This window comes from Euprymna scolopes, chromosome 17, assembly GCF_053919585.1.
Source record: "Euprymna scolopes isolate OS-2025 chromosome 17, ASM5391958v1, whole genome shotgun sequence".
NCBI lineage: Eukaryota > Metazoa > Mollusca > Cephalopoda > Sepiida > Sepiolidae > Euprymna > Euprymna scolopes.
In genome coordinates, this window is record NC_136498.1 from 93882722 (window position 1) to 93904747 (window position 22026).

At 34.1% G+C, this 22026-nt stretch overlaps 1 protein-coding gene across 10 annotated transcripts in view; it reads right to left on the reverse strand.

Moving 5' to 3' along the window:
* LOC145296848 (dystrobrevin beta-like) overlaps positions 1–22026 on the reverse strand; it is a 541375-nt gene that overhangs the window by 200820 nt on the left and 318529 nt on the right. For all 10 annotated transcript variants that reach the window (XR_013870040.1, XR_013870041.1, XR_013870039.1 and 7 more), the window contains one exon: positions 3611–3738. Coding sequence is in view for 7 of the 10 variants with exons in the window: in XM_080142975.1 (XP_079999101.1) it covers positions 3611–3738 (128 nt within the window). In the remaining 3 variants the exon portion in view is untranslated. The remainder of the gene's footprint in view (positions 1–3610; positions 3739–22026) is intronic.

Consider the following 22026-nt stretch of genomic DNA (forward strand, 5'->3'; position numbering starts at 1 on the left):
TTTTCTAAAGGTTGAAAGTTCAATCCTTATTACAGATGAAGAGTAACGCCAATGAACATAATAAGACAACATAACTAAGAATAACAAATTAACATGATCAAGTAAAATAAAATAATAACTAAAAAATCGCATAATTAACATAATGAAATAACATAACTAAAACATAATAACTAAAAATAGCATAATAATTAACACTTCTGATGGAATAAAAACAATCACCTTCTGTTTGATTAAACAAAGATTCAATACAAAATATTTTCTAGATTTTCGAGTTTAACATAAAGATTTCAAAGTTCCCAAGTCTAAAAAGATACACCAGAAGAAGGTCAAACGTTAAAATAACAACCAACTGAAATCAATAAAATCCAACGAATTGTCTAATTTTAATGAAGTTTCCAGAATTTTTTGTCAATTTATATAATTATAAAACTCAAATTACCTTGTAACGGGTGTTGTAACCAACATCCGGTTTACGACTTCCGTTTGTGCATGCGTACATAAACAAATAACCAACACGATAATAAAACATATTGTTTTACTGTGTACGTTTTCAGCATCGCAATTGTTCTTTTTTTTTTTGCATTTAAATTATCCAAATAAAAAATTGTTAATACTTTCTGCATTTTTTTTACATCATTCATTTCCGTATTACGTTTAAGTTATTTTAACGCAACTTTCTTACAAATAAATCTACTTTAACCTGTTGACAACCATAAGAGCATTTTACAATAGCGATTTACCCACTGCCTTCATTTTTTAAAAATTTATTCTCCATTTTTTTTAATACACCTTTCTTAAAAACATTCATACATTTTCTTCTACACTACCAACATGAATACTTAACCCTGAACATGTTTTTTTTTAAATTTTAATTACAAATAAATAATCAACGCAACAATAAAACATATTGTTTTACTGTGTTTTCTGTGTATGTTTTCAGTGTCCTAATTGTGTTTTTTTTTCACGTTTAAATTAAAAGATGTATCTAAATTTGAATTTAACTTTAAGTATTATGGTATCTGTTCAGTGCACATTTACCTATAAGTATAACAAACCACTTATAATGGCTGTAATTTACCTATAAGTATGACAAACCACTTATAATGGCGATTATAATGGCTGTAAGTTGTTTTTTTTTTAAATAAACAATTATAAACAGAACGACTCATAGAAATCTATCTATATTCTTTTTTCATTTTAATATACTTTCATAGAAATGTTTCTGTTATGTCACACAAAATATTTTCTTTACGTCACAAGTGTCATGTTCATGCATTAATTCCATAGCCAATATAATATACTGACCCAACGGGTCGCGGGTAGTCTAGTAAATTATATATTTTATAAAGAATTTTTAATTATAAACCCCATAGAAAATTTATTTTAACTTGTAGTAAAAGGAGTGATTTTTATCTCCCCATAAATCTATTTTTTCTTTTTCAAACTTTTGTCAATATTTGTTTTCATCCATTCTTTTTCTCATTTTGTTTCTGTCTTTCAGATTATTCATTTTTTCTCCGTTTTTTTTTTTTGTTTGTTTGTTTCTTTTCCCAAATTTTCTATTTTCAATATTGTCAAAGATCTTTGCAAGATTAGTTCTTGCCAGACTTCAGGTTCTAACAGAACGCATCTACATAGAGTCTCAGTGTAGTTTCAAAAGCAAGAGATTCACTATGGATATGATTTTCTCCATTCGTCAGCTCCAGGAGAAATGTCATAAGCAGCAGATGCCTATCTACATCATCTTTATCGACCTTACCAAAGCGTTTGGCCTGGTTAGTAGAAAGGGTTGGTTTCAGATCTTGAAGAAGATTGGTTGTCTCCCTTGGCTACTCAGCATCATCATCTCATTCCTTGAAGACACGCAGAGTGCTATGAGCTTTGACAGGGAAACCACTAAACCCTTCTCTGACGGATATACATTAGTACATAAACATAAATTAATTTTTGGGTCTGTTTTAATGTGTAGATACATTTAGAAAGCTATACTTTGTTTTTGAGCACTTTTGATAAAGATATTGGTTCAAGCTCATTTGTTTAAAACTAAAAACGAATGGAAACTATCTCTCAAATATAAACTTTTTCTTTTTGACTGTAACACGTGGAACTATTCCTCTAATAAAATTTTTTTTTGACTGTAACACGTGCAACTATTCCTCTAATAAGATTTTTTTTAACTGTAACACGTGCAACTATTCCACTAATTAAATTTTTTTTTAAATCTGAAAACATAAAAAATATGCTCCAAATATAAATGTAATTTTAAAAATTGTTATAAGTGTCTTTCAACATTTTAAGCGAGGAGGTCAAAATTAAAACTTTTGGAACTCTTTATCATGCCCACCCTCTTTGACAGACGAGATCGCAAAAGGACATCCATGTACAAGACGAGCAACACTCTCTAGGTATCCTTGATTATTACCCTGTTACATGTCAAATCAAGATGAGCAGTAATCACTTTGATCATGGGTTTTATATGTTTTCTTTTCCTAGATGGGTTGGCATGAAATCTAACTAAAGAGTCCTATCTTTTCCAACTTTGGAATCAAAATAATCCTCTCCTAAACAAAGTCATTAAGACTAAAAATGTCAGTCTGAAGCAAAATAATTTTAAGGCATCAGTAACCCATCTTCCATTGTAAGAAAGAATCCTATCTACTATGCTTTATCAGAAACTTAGAATCAGTTTGATTACAGATGCTTTATGCATTCGGCATCTCAGGTGGTTCAGCCATGTACAACGTTTCACCTTTTGTATCAAGATAAAGAGTGTGGACATCCTAGATAATAAGGAAAACATCAGAAACTGAAGAAGACCTGGATTTAGTGTGTAAGAAACGACAAGTCTGCATGTAACGTGACTAATGTTAACCGTTTACATCGGACTGCATGGAGAACAGGCATGAAACAGTTCCTGGTGTTGCCCGCACTGGAGTCTGAGACACTTGCAGCACCTTATATACCAAAACTGGATTTTGATGATGAAGATGCTGTTACTGTTAAAAGTGACATTCTATAATTTTTCCAATATTTTAATTAACAGATCAAAAGCCAACATTCATAGCACCCTAAATACCAAAACTTTCTGATGAATACGGCGATGATGATAATAATCAAAACAACCACTGTAGTATAATCGACAAAAAGTCTATTAGCAAAAGTATGCTACAGAAGTATACATCACAGTTCTAGGGGGCATGCTATCCCAAAACGTGTTAGATGTAATTGTATTTATTGTCTCTGGGTAAGTGCATTATTCCTGCAATCAATGTACCCCATAAAACAATGATGATAAAAGTGACATAATTTTTCTGATATTTTGATTGACGGCTCAAAATCTAATCAGCCGCACCCCCATAAGGTCTGCTGAATAAAGAATATTCATTGCTATACAACTATAAAAATCTGAGTTGCAAAAATTATTATTAGACTGGATTGATTTTTAGGAGAGATGAAAAATAAGTACAAATTAATTATAAAAGTATGATTTTTATAAACAAATATTTATAAGTTTGTAGGTAAACCTTTTGGGAGAAGAAAGCAAACTATTTCCTGTTAGTTTCTTTAACGGATGTGAGGGTGAGAGATAGAGATGAAGAACTCAACTTACACAATGTTGCTCAAATCAATTTTCTTCTCGGGAACATCAGAAAATGTTGGAATTTTTTGATTGACTTTGCTTGGCACACACCGGAATGATTTCTTCAATGAATGACCAATTTGTTTTGCAGGAGATTTCTGGTGGAAGAAAATTAAAAATATTTAAAAAAAAAAACAATCATTTAAATAATAGACTTGCTTTATGAAATCATTTAGATTTGCTTTGTGAAAATGATTCCAACAATTTGTATTATTTGGAATACTGTTCTTATCTTGATTATTATTTTTACAACGTTTTGGCCGATGTATCCTCCAACCTTCTTCAGATATATTTTATCAAACTCGGAAACCTTGCTATCATATTCAGGAATTTAGGAATTTGCATGGAATTTCAAATGGAACACTTTATTTAATTCAAGAAAGTAGCATGCTCACTCTCATGGATTAAATAAATGTTCTGTAAAAAAATCTGTGCAAACTTCAGTGCTTGACTGAAAGATTCTGTAGTTCACCAAGATAGACCGGAAGAAAGTCTGAAGTTATATCAATTGAAATGTGAAAATAACACTCAAGATGACAACAGTAGTCAAAATAATCCAATATAATAATCCTTTGTCTTGAAAAAAAGACCAGAAATTATACATGTTGATATAGGGAAACCAATTTTCTGCGATTGTGAAACCAGGAGTCTGGAATTATTTTTTTTTAAATATAATTTTCAATAATACTTATACTTACTTATAATGATATGTTCTCTTATTTTTTATATTTATTTAATAATTTTCTAGTATATGATGAAAGAACAAATACCACACTACTCCCCTGTTAAAAGATAAGGTAATGCCTAGTAGAATATTATGATGACAATAGAACAGGTACTACACTACCTCTCCCTCTGAAATAAGTATAAAAAAATAGTACATTAGTTTGAAATAGTAGAATCAACTAAATATAGTATTAAAATAGTAATATTATAGTTTGGGCTGCAGATACAAAATTAGTAATTGTTATGATGTGATGTTGATCAACCTGATTTCAGAAGTAGATGGACTCTTCCAGAGACTATGAATAGAGTTATGATGCAGTGTTATGGCATTCATGGTGACAGCCATTTGCCGTTTTGTGTCAATATCGATGCCAGTAAAAGATCCAATCTTAACGATCAGTCCAACAGAAACTGAGCCATTTCGATGGCCTTTTATCTGTCGAGCTAAAGTATTGTCTAGGAGGTGCATCCTCCGAGGCCTTGTCGTCCCTCTTTGGTGTGGAGTTAATTTTTAGTTTATAATGAAGACAACGAAAGGAAGTTTCATTCTAATATTTTATAAAAAAAACTTTATTTGTCATTTTCGTTAGTAGCTTTATTAGAAGAGAGAAACGTATTAGTAAGAGTGTTCAGTGTTCGTACGTGCTTGTATCATAGTAGTCGTGAAAAGTTCCTTTTATGGAGATGAAGATTAGATATCCAACAATTAGATATAGGTCAGGCCTGTTGAAGAAGAAAGAAAGAGACAGATGTTCTTGTGTGAAGATAGAATTAATATATTGCCGGCTTGTTGAGGAGATTAACTCATTCCACACGTGTTTATAGGTAGTCGTCGCTGAGATGAAGGAAACCGCTTAAAGGAGAAAGAAAGGACAAAGACTTCAACATGTTCCCGTGTTGTCATGGGTGTGTGTGAGTTGTATCGACGAGGACAGTTCTTTAACATGACAAAGAATGTTCGTTTGGGTACGGCACGTAGAAGCAAGTAGGAGTTTGAAGAGAAGCTTGTTTTGTACTCATGTTAGGCCTGGGTGGGGGTGGGGGTGGGGGTAAAGGCAGACCAACGAGAGAGAGAATTAAAGGTTTGTGATTTCACCTTTTATATACTCGGTCACGTGACTGAGAGCTGGATTGTGATTGGACAAGCCAGGGAGAAATGGATTTCAAATCTCGAAATTGTGAGAAGTAGTCTCCGCCTGTAGTAGCGGGTGTCGGCTGCTACAAATTTATTTCTAACTACCTGAGGTGTCCCAACTAAGGAATGCCGACAGGGTTACCCAAGCTATTTTTAGGAGACCAAAGTGACCCCTCCCCTTTTTTAGGGGTGCTGGCTTGATTCTACTTAGTTTCTAACTTTGTGCTGCATCTTCCTGGAAGTAAATCTTGTCATTAGTGGTAGTCATAGCCGCAGTATTGAGCCAAAATTTCTATAACATACTATTCTGTACTTCTGTAAATCGCAAAAATACACCAAGAACTTCCATTGCAAAAAATTGGAAGAATGAGCCAACCAACAGTGTGCGGAATATTTTCTGGATAAATTCACCCAAGACTATCTAGATAAAGAAGGTGCTATAGACTGGCTAAAACGAGTATCGTTTCACTGTGATCAGGAGAGGATTATAATGGCCACCAAGATCAAGAATTGATGACCATTGCTTTTAAGAAGATAACTGATTTCAGTAATGACAACACGTGCAAATTCTGCTACGCAAGAGTAGGGAGTGTGAGCCACCTAACATCCAGTTGACATTCTTCTGGAGGATGGCTATTATACAATGCAACACAATGGAGTGTGTAAATAACTCCATTGTGTTGCATTTGTAAAAAGTTGAATAGCGAATGTAGTAAAAAGTCCTGGAAACATGTTTACCAGAAAGAACAGTTGGAAATAAGTCATACACCATCCACTATGACAATGCAGTTTCTATAGCTACATACCGCTGAAATACAGTAAATATACAGAATAATCATGTTGACACACCAGTTCTTGTTTGATCACCAAACTTAAGCAACGTTGAACCTGGTCAGTACTAGATGTGTGACCATTTGGAAATACCAGACACTGTATGACGTCAACACATCCCTGCAAGAATTTCAAAAACAAAATATGAGAATATGCATGTGACTGGGGATCGTTTGTGAATTTGATATTTCCTGAACATTTACTTCTTCAGAGGAAGCTGGTTTAACCCGCCTAGGATTAATGCCACTGACTAGCTGACTGGCTGGCTGGTATACCTAGAAAATGAAGCTATTAAACCTGACATAGTGACATGGAACAAAAAACAAAAAGAGGCAACCTTAGTAGAATTTAGTGTCTTCAATGATGTTGGGTTAAATCACGGCCAAAGAGATATAGGAGATCTGTCAACTGAAAAATGCCTGCAGGCAATGTAGGTAAGATTTGTCGAACTGTTACTGTCGATACTATACAGCAGCATTTTAAAAAAGAGCATTAAAACATGTTAAAAAAGAAAATAAAGGAACCCAATTCGATAAATAATGAATTCAATATAAAATATAAATACGTAAATTACGTAATTTTAAAGCAATATGCAATCTAATACTGATAAAACTGAATTATGAATTTAGGGAACAAACGATTAAAGAACCATAAAACACAAATAATTCTTGGCCTTCGGGACAAGATTACAGTGTAATAGTATCTGTTCTGAGAGCCCCTTATTGGGAAGCTGGATTTTCCCCACAAGATTATATGTTGAAATATTTAAATAACTAGTACTTTTAATACAGAAATTACATTTAAAGTTTTCGTTTTCTGTTCTTCTATGTCCATTTTCCCCCCACGTTTTTCATCAAAATGTGTAGCGTATTTTCATCAGTTACATGGTTAGGAATCCTATACTCATTAAAGTCTTCATTTTCTTGTCAATGCAGAATACATGAATATGGAAATGAAGTTCACATACGAGGGCGTGCAATAAGTAATGCCCCTGACCCACTTCCCATAGCAGTAGAGCAATAAAACTTGGCACAGTTATTAGTCTTCCTCTACATAGGAACCACCCAGAGTTATGCATTTCTCCCATCGTTTGATGCAGCTCTCGAGACCGTTTTTGTAGAACACCCCAGGTTGGTCCTCCAACCACAAAGTGACTTCAGAAATCAAGGCTGCATCTTCTGGGAAACGCTTTTCTTTCAAAAACAACTTCATGGCTGGGAAGAGGTGAAAGTCAGAGGGTGCAAGGTCAGGAGAGTAGGAACGATGGGGATGGATTTCATAGCCACACGCCCGTGCTTCTGATCAGGCAACATACGAGTTGTGGACCGGAGCGTTGTCCTGCGGGAGGAGAGTACCTTTGCTGATCTTGCCCCACTTCTTGATTTTGATAGCTTCCCTTAATTTCCTCAAAAGTGAGGTATAATAGGCTCCTGTAATTGTGGTACCCTTTGCCAGGAAATCTGTCATTACTACTCCGTCCTGGTCCCAGAAGACTGTGAGCATGACCTTGCCAGCAGAGAGCTGCACCCTTGCCTCCTTTGGAGGTGGTGAGTCCAAGTGCTTCCACTGCATTGACTGGGCTTTGGTCTCTGGATCATAGTGATGGAGCCAGGTTTCATCCTGTGTAATCAGTCCTTTGAAAAACTTTGACTCATCTTCTTGGCACATCCACAAATTCATCCTCGAGCACTTGACACATTCTCGCTTCTGGAATGGTGTGAGCAACCTGGGAATTCATCTGGCAGACACCTTATGCATATGCAAATGGTCATGAATGATAGTTTCCATAGACCCTGTACTAATCTTGACATCTTGGGCTATTTGGCGAATAGTAATGCGCCGATCTTCCAAAATGGCAGCCTCAACTTAACGGACAGATGCCTCATCAATGGCAGAAGGGGGGCGACGAGGTCTGGGAGCTGTTTCCACAGACTTCCGGCCATGTTTGAATTCACGATGCCAGCATTTTATAAGGTCATATAATGAGGCATTATCACCATAAGTTTCTTTCATTTCATCAAAAGTCTCCTGTGGTGTGCGTCCTTTCAAATACAAAAATTTTGGAGGGGACATTATTATTATTTCATTCACTAGGAGTTGTCTCACAGGCCATCATCAGTGATCACTCACTGGCAGTAACCTGTGGTATTCACTGGCAGTACCCTGTGGTATTCGCTAGAGACCATGTCACAACAAGTCTCCTTAGATTTCCAATATTCTCCACCTCTTGACCACTTGTGCAGATGACTGCATGTTATCACAACAGCTGTTAGCCATTGATTTCTTGTTGGCATCAGCCATTGGTGTTTCCTGGGGTTTGAGTGACAAAATTCTCCCCCTCCAAGGTACCAGATTTGAACTGCACACTTTCAGATCTGATTAGTATTCTCCCACCTCAGTCTTTCCATCCTCTCTGACCCTTCACAATTAGTTGATGTGGCACCAGTCGATGTCATCTTTTTTTTTTTTTTACAAGGTGGTCACCACTTATCAAGGCCCGGAAGCCACTCATGGATATGGGTTATTGTAAGTACAGTACGTTAGTGTGGATATTTTAGAGTGTCTACTAAAGGGGGTGGTTCATCAGGAATTTGTTTATGTTGGACCTGAAGACATCCAAGTTGTAGTTAGGAGAGAAGCAGGCAGACGGAACAGAGTTCCACAGGCGTGCAGTTCTAAGAAAGACGCTTTGTTCATGGAATCTACGTTTTGATTTAGGCATAGATAAAGAGTAGGGAAAGTTTTTGACAGTGGATTCAGCTAGATGGGTGTTTTTTGTAAAAGATTGGCGAGGGGGGACCAGAGATTAGAGTTCAGACGAGCACCTGCCATGGAAATAATGATAAAACAAAGATAGGCTTGCAACGTCTCTTCTGTGGGAGAGAGGCTGCAGGGTAGAGAAAAGGGCATCCCCCACTAAGCCACAAAGTCTATTTTGTACTCTGTCAAGGCAGGATAGGCTGTTTTTAGCAGCTCCTGCCCAGATATGGCAGCAGTACTCCATCCTTGGACGTACTTGGCTTTTATATAGATAGAGAATTGCATCAGTAGTGAGATATCTTCTGGAATGGTAGAAGGATCCCACCATCTTTCCAGCGACCTTGGCAACAGACTTGAGGTACGTGTTCCATTTCAGATCAGGAGTGAAGGTCAAGCCCAGAAACTTGTCAAAACATGGGGCTTCTCCTAGACGAGAGCCATCCATTTCAATTGATGCCAGATGGGGATCAGAGCGTTGATGATGTAAAGATAGGAGTTTGGTTTTAGATGCATTAAAGGTAACCAGCCACGTCTTCCTCCACTGAACCACTCATTCGAGATCAGAGAAGAGAGAATCAGAGAGAGCTGTGTCATTTACAGCCTTTGATGTGTTGCCGTAGATGGTCGTGTCATCAGCATAGATGTCAACGAATGATTTAGGCATGTGTTTAGGGAGATCATTGATGTAGATCAGGAAGAGAGTTGGGCCCAGGATGGACCCTTGAGGGACTCCAGCATTAATACTGCAGGCCTCTGATTTTTGTCCATCAACCACTACTCTTATGAGCCTGTCAGAGAGAAATGATTTAATGATAGAGAGAATATTTCCGGTTATACCGTGGCTGGAGATCTTGTGAAGTAGGCCTTTATTCTATACCTTGTCGAAGGCCTTTGATATGTCAAGAGCAATTGCCCTGGAAAGGAAGCCTTTGTCAAGAGATTCACTAATCCTATGAGATATAACCATTAACACATCTGCGGTAGATCTTGCAGAACAGAAACCATATTGCGTGTCACTAAGAAGGTTGTTTCTGCTGAGGTGGTTGACTATTTCTCTATTTAATATGGATTGCAACAACTTGCTCATGACACACAGGAGACTTATTGGTCTGTGCTGAGAGGGAGATGACTTATCACCTGAGTTCTTAAATACAGGGCATACTGATGAGGTTTTCCAGGGTGTTGGAAAGCACTTCTCCTTAAGGCAACGTTTAAACAGTTTCGTAAGTATGGGAGCAAGTTCTGGTTGAAGCTTTTTTAACACTATAATTGGGATGCCGTCAGGGCCAGTAGCTTTACTGGAATCAAGGTTGTTGATTAGCTTGGCGACCTCATGCACAGATATTTGTATGTTACCTAGCGTGTTCTGTGTTATAGGAGGAAATATGGGGAGTTGATGGCCTTTGTCGCATAGGGTAGAATTAGCTTCAAAGTTCTTGGCAAATAGTTTGGCCTTGTCTGAAGCTGAGGAGATGACCTCTGGTCCATTGATAATGGTTGGGATAGAACGCACACTTCTGTTCAGGATCCTATTTGCTATTTGCCAAAACTGGTGGGAACCAAGCCGCTGATCAGCTACTTTGGATTTAACAGACTGGGCATATAGCTCTCTTGCCTTTTTTATTACTCTTTTACAGTGGTTGCTGGCGTTCCTGAAAGCAGCTTTAGTCTCAGTGAATCTATTACGTTGGTAGCTATGGAAAAAGTTATTTCTGTGCACGATAGCAGCAGCACATTCTGGGGAGAACCATGGCTGGCTGGTAGGTTTTTGTTGGAATTTTTTAGATGGTATGAATCGGTCTATGCCTACAATTAACCATTCGGTCAGGTCTGATACTATAGAGGACACATCATTTTTAAACATGGAATGCAGAGGTAGATCAGATATAAATGTATGGAAGCTATCCCAGTCAGCCATGGAGTATCGATATACAGTACGGGGAGAGGTACGCCTGAAGACATATTACATTTCATTTTTGTCTTAACTGATACAACAGAGTGGTCGGAGGATCCCAGATGAGATAGATTTATTTCGTGCTTGTTTTATTTTATTTAATTTTAATTTTTTTTTATTTTCTCTACTAAAGATTTTTATTTTTTTGTTAAATTATTTTTTCATTGACATCAAAGAGTACCTGCAAAAAAGTTTTTGTGATGAAATAAACCAAAGAAAACCTTTTGCATATGCGTTTACAACGAGCAATCATTAAATACAAACACCGTTTACGCAGCATCCACATTCCCTGTGAAGTACGATTAAATGTTGTACATGCCATGCTGAAATAACGTTCTTTAGAAAGCCATTCTTAACAGGGGGAGGGCTTTCTAACTATTCTGCACTTTCACCTAACAATTTAATGAAAAAAAAAGATACCATAAAGATTTAATTTAACTTGGAAATACTATCTAAAATATAGCAAGGTGCATACACTGCACAAGTACCATTATTATTATTATTATTATTATTATTATTATTATTATTATCATTATCATTATTATTATTATTATAACAACAATGATAATAAAACAAAACTAGTGTAGATGTAAACGAGGACCTCCCAAATTAAAATCTTGAATAATTATCTAAACTCAAATGTAAATTAATATTAAGCCGACTTCAGAAATTGCTAAAAGTTAATTATTGGATTTTAATTATAATTTTAATTATATTTTTACTTCATATCAAAACTTTAATTGAAACCGATTAGTTAATGAATTTTTAAGTTGAATTTGTGTTCGTTATGTCTCGATAAAGATAGAATTTCCTAGTTCATTTCCCATTTCAGTCATGTAAATTATTTACGGTTGAAATGTTATAAAACAAACAAACTTTAAGTTTTAAATATATTTCAAAGAAATAAATTACGCCCGGTGAATTCATCGATCGTTTTGGTTAAAAAAATGAATAAAAAAAACTGTCGTGAAAAAAGCTTCTTACTTTAAAACATTTGAAAATACTCAATGAAAAGTTTTATTTATTATTAAAAGAACGGACTGAAAAATATTCTAATATAAAAATTGTTTGTTTTGCAGTTTAAAAAAAAATAAAATGAAATATTCGATTTTCCTCGATAGATATGTAAGAAAATTTCAAAAACAGGTTCACTTACTGTTATAACTTGTTAGATTAAAATTATCCAAATGAATGTGCAATTATATAATTATCCAAATGAAGAATTGTTCTTTCTCGTTAGAAAAAAAAATGTTTAACTTACCACAAGAGGCAACGAAAAATATTTTTATGGCTATTAGCGTGGTCCAGTGATTGAGCACAAGACACTTTAGGCACCGTATACCTAAATGATGATCTGGTAATGACGTCACGCTGTCATGTTCATTACTTACTCTCGGTGGCCTCGGTTAAACAGAACTGCGAGGGAAAAGCTAATGGAATAGTAAGGTTTTATGTACGACATGAAAAAAGCTGAAATCTTAGAAAGATCTTCATCATTCCAGTAATTATAAGAAACTACAGATTCATGAAAAAGAATTTCAGAAACTACCTGGCAAATATACCACGTGAACCAAGTACAAGAGCGATACACACAATTACACTTAATCCATCCCATCCATAGCCCTGAGCCCCTGGAGGGGTATAGGCCATTTACAACTTTTGTAGACGTTTTTGTAGCGAGGAGTTCTTTTTACAGGATGAGGGTGCTGGCCCCACGCCCAACCTTCCCAGTAGGTACATACAGCGCCTAGCCTTCCCAAATGGTCACCCATCTGGTATTGGCCAGGATCAATGTTGCTTAACTTCAGTGATCTGGCGAGAACCGGTGTGTCAATGTGATTGTGCCGTAATTAATTACACTTGAAGGGACGGTTAAAATCTTAAGGCAATCTCTTTGTTGGAATGTATAATGCAGATGAATGTCTAGAATCCAGTAGGATGGCCCATCCTCAGCTAAAACAAAATGATAAGAAAATTGAAAACAAAAAAAGAGAGAAGTAAATATACTCTTGTAAATATGTCACTGTGTTGTCTTAATTATTATTGGCCCTACAAGGTCACAACAGTAATACATACAGTTGCTCTATTTTCCGATCTAACAATGAGATCAATTTCACACAACAGAAGAACTATAATTTTTAATATAACGATCATATTCAAGTCGTAATGTTAACTAATTTCAATTAATTCATTATTCGTTTCTATAGTTTTCAATTCTAATGACTATTTTCATTTTAATACAACACACAATTCTACTTACGAATATTTTTTTAATGTATATTTGATAAAAGATGAGCGTTTTTAGTGAAAATTTATTCAATTCTTTAAAATCTTCTTAAATTTCTGGTTGGACTTGATTTTCAACAAATTGCGACCCAGTTATAAATTGTAAATTAAAAACAAAGCTCTAGTTCTCTTTCAAACAACACACACCAGCCAAGCAAATCAGTGAGTACTCCTTCTTCTGAACATATACTACATAATCATGTTGACATACCGGTTTTCATTAGATCACCAAAGTTAAGAAACATTGAGCCTGATCAGTACAAGGTAGGTGACTATTTGGAAATATCAAGTTCTATGTATAGGAGGATGCTGATAACATCCCTGCAAAAAACAAAAAAAACAAAACAAAAAAAAAAACGACAACATCAAAAAAACACTAACGTTGACTGGGGTATACATACGATTGAGGACTGCTTGTGAATTTAATATTTCCTAGACATTTCCTCTTTTAGAGGAATCTAGCTCAAGTTGCTCAGATTGAATGCTGAACTAGATATCTCCCACTTCCACCGAACAAACACCTTGGAGCAAGAGTTTCTCAAATTCCTTATTTTTCCTGGTCAATGCGGGGCACATATCCTGCCCGTCAATAATATATTATATAGTTTTTTCTAATTTTTTTTATTCATTCCAAACTTAAATTATTGTTTTTGCAGTTGTGTAAAACATTTTAACAGATAACATAAAAAGTTATTTTATTAAAAGCTATCTTTTACAATTTCTTTTAAAGTCATGAAAAGGAAAAACAACAACAGAAAAAAAAAACAAGAAGGAAAAACAGATTTTTCTATAAATGAAGTAAAAGAGTACATGATTGGTGCAATGGATACTTCCACAGACTATGGAATTGGTGATACCAAGTTCAAATCTTATCAGATCTATCGTGTCAGTTAGGCACTAATAATGGTGAAAAAGGTATGAACACGCCTCCTCAGCTTGAAACTTATGTTCAATTATAGTCAACAAAGGAAAGAAATGAAAATCGTATAAATCGGAATACAAAGTAAAAGAAAGAAAACGTTCAGAAACTGAGAAGTTTAACCAAAAAATAAAGGAAAGAAAAAAACTAATAAATCTGTAAAGGAGAAGGAAAGAAAAGAAAAGAAAAAAAACACCATATTATGAAATTCTAACGGGTTATACATACATACATATATATATATATATATATATATATATATATATATATATATATATATATATATATATATATATACATACACGCACACACACACGTTGCTTTTTATTATAGAAGTGGAGGATTATTCACGATTGTTGCGGTAAGGTTAATTGCAGCCTTGACTGAAGTCTGACAACCTGTAAAGATAAGAAATGCTACATTCACGCCTAATTTATTTTCATGTGAAAATTGAGAAAAAGAAAGAAGAAAAATAATCGTCTGAAGACGAGCGTTTAGAAAGAATTCGATTTGTAAACAAGAGAATGCAGTGAAATATCGAGGATGTGACTCCGATTGTAAAGTTAAGCTTTTATGTTGGAAATCGGGTGAGAGTGGCGGGGGGGGGGTCTATGATTTCAGAATAATTAGAGATGCTATTAAGAAAGCTGATTTCCGCTTGGGATATTAATGTTGGAATCTTTGTGTAATTAGAGTGAAATCAACTGCAAAAATTAATTAATATCGTCTCTGCACTGTTACAAACCATAAAGAAATGTGTTGAACTAATAACAAAGATTATATATATATATATATATATATATATATATATATATATATATATATATATATATATAAGAACAAGTAGTTAATAAAACATGTTAAAAACACTTTGAAAAAGAGTTAAAAAACATATTTAAGTTTAAAAAGAAAGCACAAAATAATTAGTTTTGCCATCTTGGATTGTTTTGTAATACTTATTTCATTATATATATATATAATAATATATATATACCCCTATGTTTTTTATATTCATCATTTATTTTCCATTTTATTATATATGTGTGTGTGTGTGTGTGTGTGTGTGTGTGTGTGTGTTTATATTAGGGACCGACCTTGTGCTTAACTAGATTCTCTATTTTTACTCTCACCCGATATATATATATATATATATATATATATATATATATATATATATATATATATATATATAAGGTAATGGCTGTGTGGTTCCAACGAGAGAAAAAAAATTATATTTAAAAGAGTGTAGCCATCTACAATTGTAGGTTTTTCAGACTTTTATCATTTTTTAATATTTTTAAATATTTTTATAACGAGTTTCGAGCCTTGTTTAGCTCTCTCCGTTTTTTTTTTGTATAAAAGTTTCTTGGTTAAAAGTTTATGAAATTTTCTTTTGGAAAACATTTTATTTCTGCTAGCATGATTGTGCTTCTAAAAGAAATGTCAATATGAGACTTGGTGTCTCCAGTGGGGCAGGTCAAGATTTCAATCGGTCAGTGTTAAGTCCATTTGGTGGGTGGGAAATGTTAAGCATTTAGTGAATATTGTTATGAGTTTTTTTTCTCCATTTTGATGTGTGTGTATGCATGTGTGTAAGGGTGAGGGTTTGCATTGCGTGCTTGTATGTGTGTATATGGGTTAAACTCTGTGATTTATTCTTTTCACATGTGTATGTTTGTGTGTGTGTGTGTGTGTGTGTGTGTGTGTGTGTGTGTGTGTGTGTGTGTGTGTGTGTGTGTGTGTGTGTGTGTGTGTGTGTGTGTGTGTGTGTGCAGATGCCCGTGCATGTGTGTTCGTGAGGGAAAGAAGGAGATAAAAATAGAGAATCTAGTTAAGCACAAGGTCGGTCCCTAATATAAACACACACACACACACATATATAATAAAATGGAAAATAAATGATGAATATAAAAAACATAGGGGTATATATATATATATATATATATATATATATATATATATATATATATTCACACAAACACACATATATATATATACATATATATATATACATACACACACACACACACACACACGCATATATATATATGCATATATATATACACATATATATGCATGGACATTCACAAACACACGCATGTGAAAGAAAAAATCACAGATTTTAACCCATATACACATACACACACACACACGCAATGCACAACCCTCGCCCTTTTACACATATACCTTGACACACACATCAAAAAGGAAAACACCTCATAAAAATATTCACCAAATAGACTTAACACCTCCCACCCACCAAATGTACTTAACACTGACTGATTAAACACTTGATCTGCCCCACTGGAGACACCAAGTCTCATATTAGTATTTCTTTCAGAAGCACAACCATGCTAGCAGAAATAAAATGTTTTCCAAAAGGAAATTCCATAAACTTTTCACTAAAAAACTTTTAGGGTTTGTTTTACTGTACACATAGATTCGAAAAAGTTGCCAAAAACAAATATATAGCAAATAAATGTTATCAAAGGCAAGATAAGTTACTTTTCTACCTAACTGGATATATTTTTCGTGTTTTTATTCAATGTAACATGTTTATTCAGCTCGAAAAGCATACAGTGTTTACCGATGTACTGGAAAATTCAAGATGCCGCCTGACTCTCTCTTTAATACGGTAAGTTCAGAAAACGGTGTTATAAATAATAAACTAGACAAAATACTGTTAGAAATTCGCTCACTATATGTTACCGTGACATAAGTTGACATATATTCGGTGTTTTTTTAATAGTATTTTGTCTAGTTTATTATTTATAACAGCTTTTCCCAAACTTACGATGTTAAAGAGAGTGTCGGGCGCCATTTTAAATTTTCCAATACATCAGTAAACACTGCATGTTTTTCGAGCTGAATAAATATGTTACATTGAATAAAAACACAAAAAATGTATCCTGTTTGGTAGAAAAGTAACTTATCTTGCCTTTGATAATATTTATTGGTTATATATTTGTTTTTTGACAACTTTTTCGAATCTATGTGTACAGTAATACAAACCCAACTTTTATATAACAGATATTTAAAGAGAGCTAAACAAGGCTCGAAATTCGTTATAAAAATATTTGAAAATATTAAAAAATGATAAAAGCCTGAAAAAACTTCAATTGTAGATGGCTACTACTACACACACACACATATATATATATATATATATATATATATATATATATATATATATATATATATATATATATTAAAAGAGATTATTTCAAGGGTTTAATATATTGAAAGTCAATTAACCAATGGTAATGTATATATATCAATAAGAATTTAAGCCATGTGAATTGACTGAAATATTAAGCAACATGATTATCATTTCTGTAACCGAGCATACATATACATATACTTGCAAAAACAACAAGAAAGAATAATTTCATATTTGTACTTTTTCGGATATTACAATTGCTTCGACAGAAACCAGACAATTTAAAATTTTATATTATTTAAAAATTTTCGTAATTAAATCTCATCAGATATGTTTGAAAAAAAAAATACAAAGTTTGTCCGTATCTTGACACATTTTCATTCCATTGAAACTATTGGGAAATGGTGGAGATGTTAAAAACATGAGGGGATGGTAATCACTGCCCGATGTAGTTTTAATGGAATGAAAATGTATCAAGATACGTACAAACTTTGTATTTTTTTTTTCAAACATATCTGATGAGATGTAACTACGAAAATTTTTAAATAATATAAAATTTTAAATTGTCTGGTTTATGTCGAAACAATACAAATATGATGTTATTCCTTCTTCTTGTTTTTGGTCAGTATATATATATATATATATATATATATATATATATATATATATATATATATATAAGTGACCTTGTCTGTTTTGTACAGAACGGTCTCTGCCAAACAACGCTGTCAATATTTGGTCTACAGACTTGAAACTTGATATATAGGGGATTTCAATCCGTCGAAGAAATTCGATTTGGTTTTTAGCTAGTAACACCAGTAACTAAGAGGTAAAAATTGAAAACAATTGGAACTTCACAGGTGTAAGTTGACTAAACATGTTACTTCTACACATGGGCAAATGTATATTTATAACTTTATCAACGTTATTTTTAAAGTCTTATATGTGTATAGACGTAGCTCAAATGGTAATGAAAAATGCTGGAGAACCATATGTTTTGGTTTCGATTCTAGCTGATGGTACCAAGATTTTTTATTTAAAATTTTATTTTTTTACTTTTGAAGTAACTACTATACATTTGGTACACTATAATAATCAATAGAGAATTGTCTCCTAAATAATAAATACAACATCTGCATAAATTAAAATATCATAGCAACTCCGGGCAGCATGCTAGTATATATATATATATATATATATATATATATATATATATATATATATATATATATATATATATCAGAGAGGCGGTAGCACTCTCTATATAGGGATGGCCTATATACGCCTACAAAACAAAACTATCCAAATCTCAACTAAAATCAACTTATAAGTTTCAAAAAGCACATATTCTTACAGAGAAGCGTCTTACGAATCCAGCGAGTGTCAGAACGTCGGTTAAAATGTCAAAAGAGAGCAAAAAAAAAAGGGTACAAAAATGGCCAATTGTTCTTCTTTCTTCTTTCTTCTTCTTTCTTCTTTCTTTTGAGACGATGTATCTCGGTGTACGAACAGTCTCTGACAACAGTTCAAGCATCAATCGACTGCTCTTTACATCGAGAAGTGCAGTGACCCATCGCTTTTTAGCTAACCCCATAATTAAATAAGATTACGTGTAATAACAAGTTTTAAACACTATATACCCAATGTAGACAGACCACTTCGAACACGGAACTTCTCTCAAAAGGGACAACTCCAAATAATACACCGGATGCTCACAGACGTTCCAGTTTGCCAGTGGCCTATATTTCTTGGACGCTGAATATTTGAGGTGAACGTTAAGGTTTTTTCTTTAAACAGTAACCCACCAGCGTTAATGAAACCACGAAATCTTTATCTCAGTTGATCAAAATTGTTATAAGAGTAACCTATCAGCAAGTACGACGTCAAAAACAATGTTATAAAAACAAATAATTCTTCAGATTTTGGACTGTAAAATATGTACAAAATGTCAATGCTGTGACCAGGATTCGAACCTAGGTTAGCACGGCCACAACGTGGGGTCCTAACCTCTAGACGATCACGGCTAACACTGACGTCTGTCGCTCTTGGCAGAAAGACACATGACTACTGTCAAACTATTGAAAAATAAGGAGGAAACTTGAAATTCTCACGCATGCGCAAAAATACACTATAGCAACCATTGTTAAATGCAGCTGAATCTCTTCGCTCGCTAAGAAAAGTAGATCAGACCAGTTCTTCTAAGAACTCACCAAAGGAAATAAGTTAAATTAACCGCAAAAGAAACTGCAAGAAAGTCATGTTCTAAGAACTCACTAGAAGCTGACCAAAAAGAATCAAAATCCAAGCCCTAGCCACAAAAATAACTAGATATTGTGGCTACTATACACAATAAGTAAGTTTTCTAAAATAAACTACAATAAATTAACCAAGTAACCTCACACTGTCACTGATTAGGACTTCATATAAAGATAACAACTACACTATTGTTGTATATACCGTTCCACACTTTAACTATTGGTGACGGGGCAGTATCTCAATTCTACGAGAGTTGTCTTGCTATAAGATAAGTGATATTATAGTAAGATACACATAAGTGTTATATGTTTACATTTAATAAAAAATGCCAAAGTCAGCACGTAGTAAAAAAGCTCAGAGAAATATAGACTATGAAAAAAACAAAGTCAAGGTATTATCTGAGCAAAAAGAATACTATCAGAAAAATGCTGAAATAATAAAAATTAAGTATCTTGCAAATCCTGAGGCAAAGAAGGTTGCCTCACGTGCTGACTCAAAAGCACGGTATAACAGGGATTCTGAGGAGAAAAAAAGCTGCCTCACGTGCTCTTTATAACAAAGAACCAGAAAAAAAGAAGGCTGCCTCACGTGCTGACTCAAAAGCACGGTATAACAGGGATTCCGAGGGAAAAAAGCTGCCTCACGTGCTCTTTATAACAAAGAACCAGAAAAAAAGAAGGTTGCCTCACGTGCTGACTCAAAAGCACGGTATAAAAGGGATCCCAAGGGGAAAAAAGCTGCCTCATGCACAAACTATTATAAATATAAATATCAAAAACTGCCAAATCTTTGCCAAAACGCCAAAGAATGAACCAAGAAAAATTTAATAGTGAAGGTATGAACATTTTAGAACTTTATAATACTCTAACTGTTTTATCAGAGAGGCGGTAGCACTCTCTATGTAATATAGAACCGATGGAGGACCAAGAGGAAACTCCTAAGGCCCAAAACCCAAAGACCTAAAACCCAGCAGGAAGCGACCTGCTACTAATGGAGGCGGCAATGAGCCGCCTCCTAAAAAAGACAATACTATCATGAATGTAAGTTTAAAAATAAGACTGTAAATAAAAATACTAATTAACAAGAATAAAAAAGCATTGGAAATGCAAAAGGATATAGGGATGGTATGCCAAAAAGTATACAAACAAGATAGCTATGAATGGCTAGGCACATGGAAATAGAATTGCATCCAAAGTATAGCCCTATAGCTTTTTACAACCATAATGATGGCACGGAATGAAGATTGGAGAAAAGCTATAGAGCTATATTTTGGATGCAATTCTATTTCCATGTACCTAGCCATTCATAGCTATCTTGTTTGCATACTTTTTGGCATACCATCCCTATATCCTTTTGCATTTCCAATGCTTTTTTATTCTTGTATATATATATACATATATATATATATATATATATATATATATATATATATATATATGCATATGTATATATATATGACCTCGTCTGTGTGTGTTCTGAATGGGCTCTATTAAACTATTCCATATATTTTTGGTCTACAGACTTGAAACTTGATATATACGGGATTTGGACCTGTGAAACAAATACGATTAAAAATAACTGCTAAGTGGTCAAAATTGAAAAATTGGAAACTATGGAAATCGACCCAGTCCAAGCACTTGATGTAAAGAACTAACAAAAATGAAAGATGATTATCGCAAAGACACGATATGTCTATTGACCTTAGTCTTAAAAAGACCAAAGTTGTAGATTGCAAGAAACCAATAAGTAAGAAGAGAGTTCCATAAAAGTTCAAGGGAAGAAGCTGCTAAAATAAGAAGCTGTATTACAATGAGGTGTCCAAACAATGAATCGGTCGAGATCAATGAGTCAAACCAGCTGGAATAAAGGAAACAAGGAATGAATCAGTCAATTCTGAAGAACACATGCCATAATAGTATTTAGAAAAAGAATGAGACAAGCAGCATCACGTCTGTGAGAGAGTAGTTGCAGAGAAGAAGAAAGGATGGGGGGCAGTCAAATTACAGATATGTTTCTGCACTTTATCAAAAATTCTCAATGGGACAGAGATTCACCATCCCAAATATGACAACAGTACTCCATAGTGATAGTAAATTTGTATAGACAGAGAACAGCCTCATGTATGAGAAAGTGTTTAGAGCAATTTAGAACTGACTTTATGAGAAGCGGAAAGAGCAATGGATCTAATATATAAACTTCAAGAAAGATTTTATGAGAAAGAAACAGAGAGGAGTTTTAGAGACGATTTCTCATAGATAGAGCCATCCATAAGAATACCAGGAAGAAAAAGGACACGCCTACGATTGAAAGACACATGCTGAGTTTTAGCAGAATCAAACGAAATAAGCCATTTCAGATC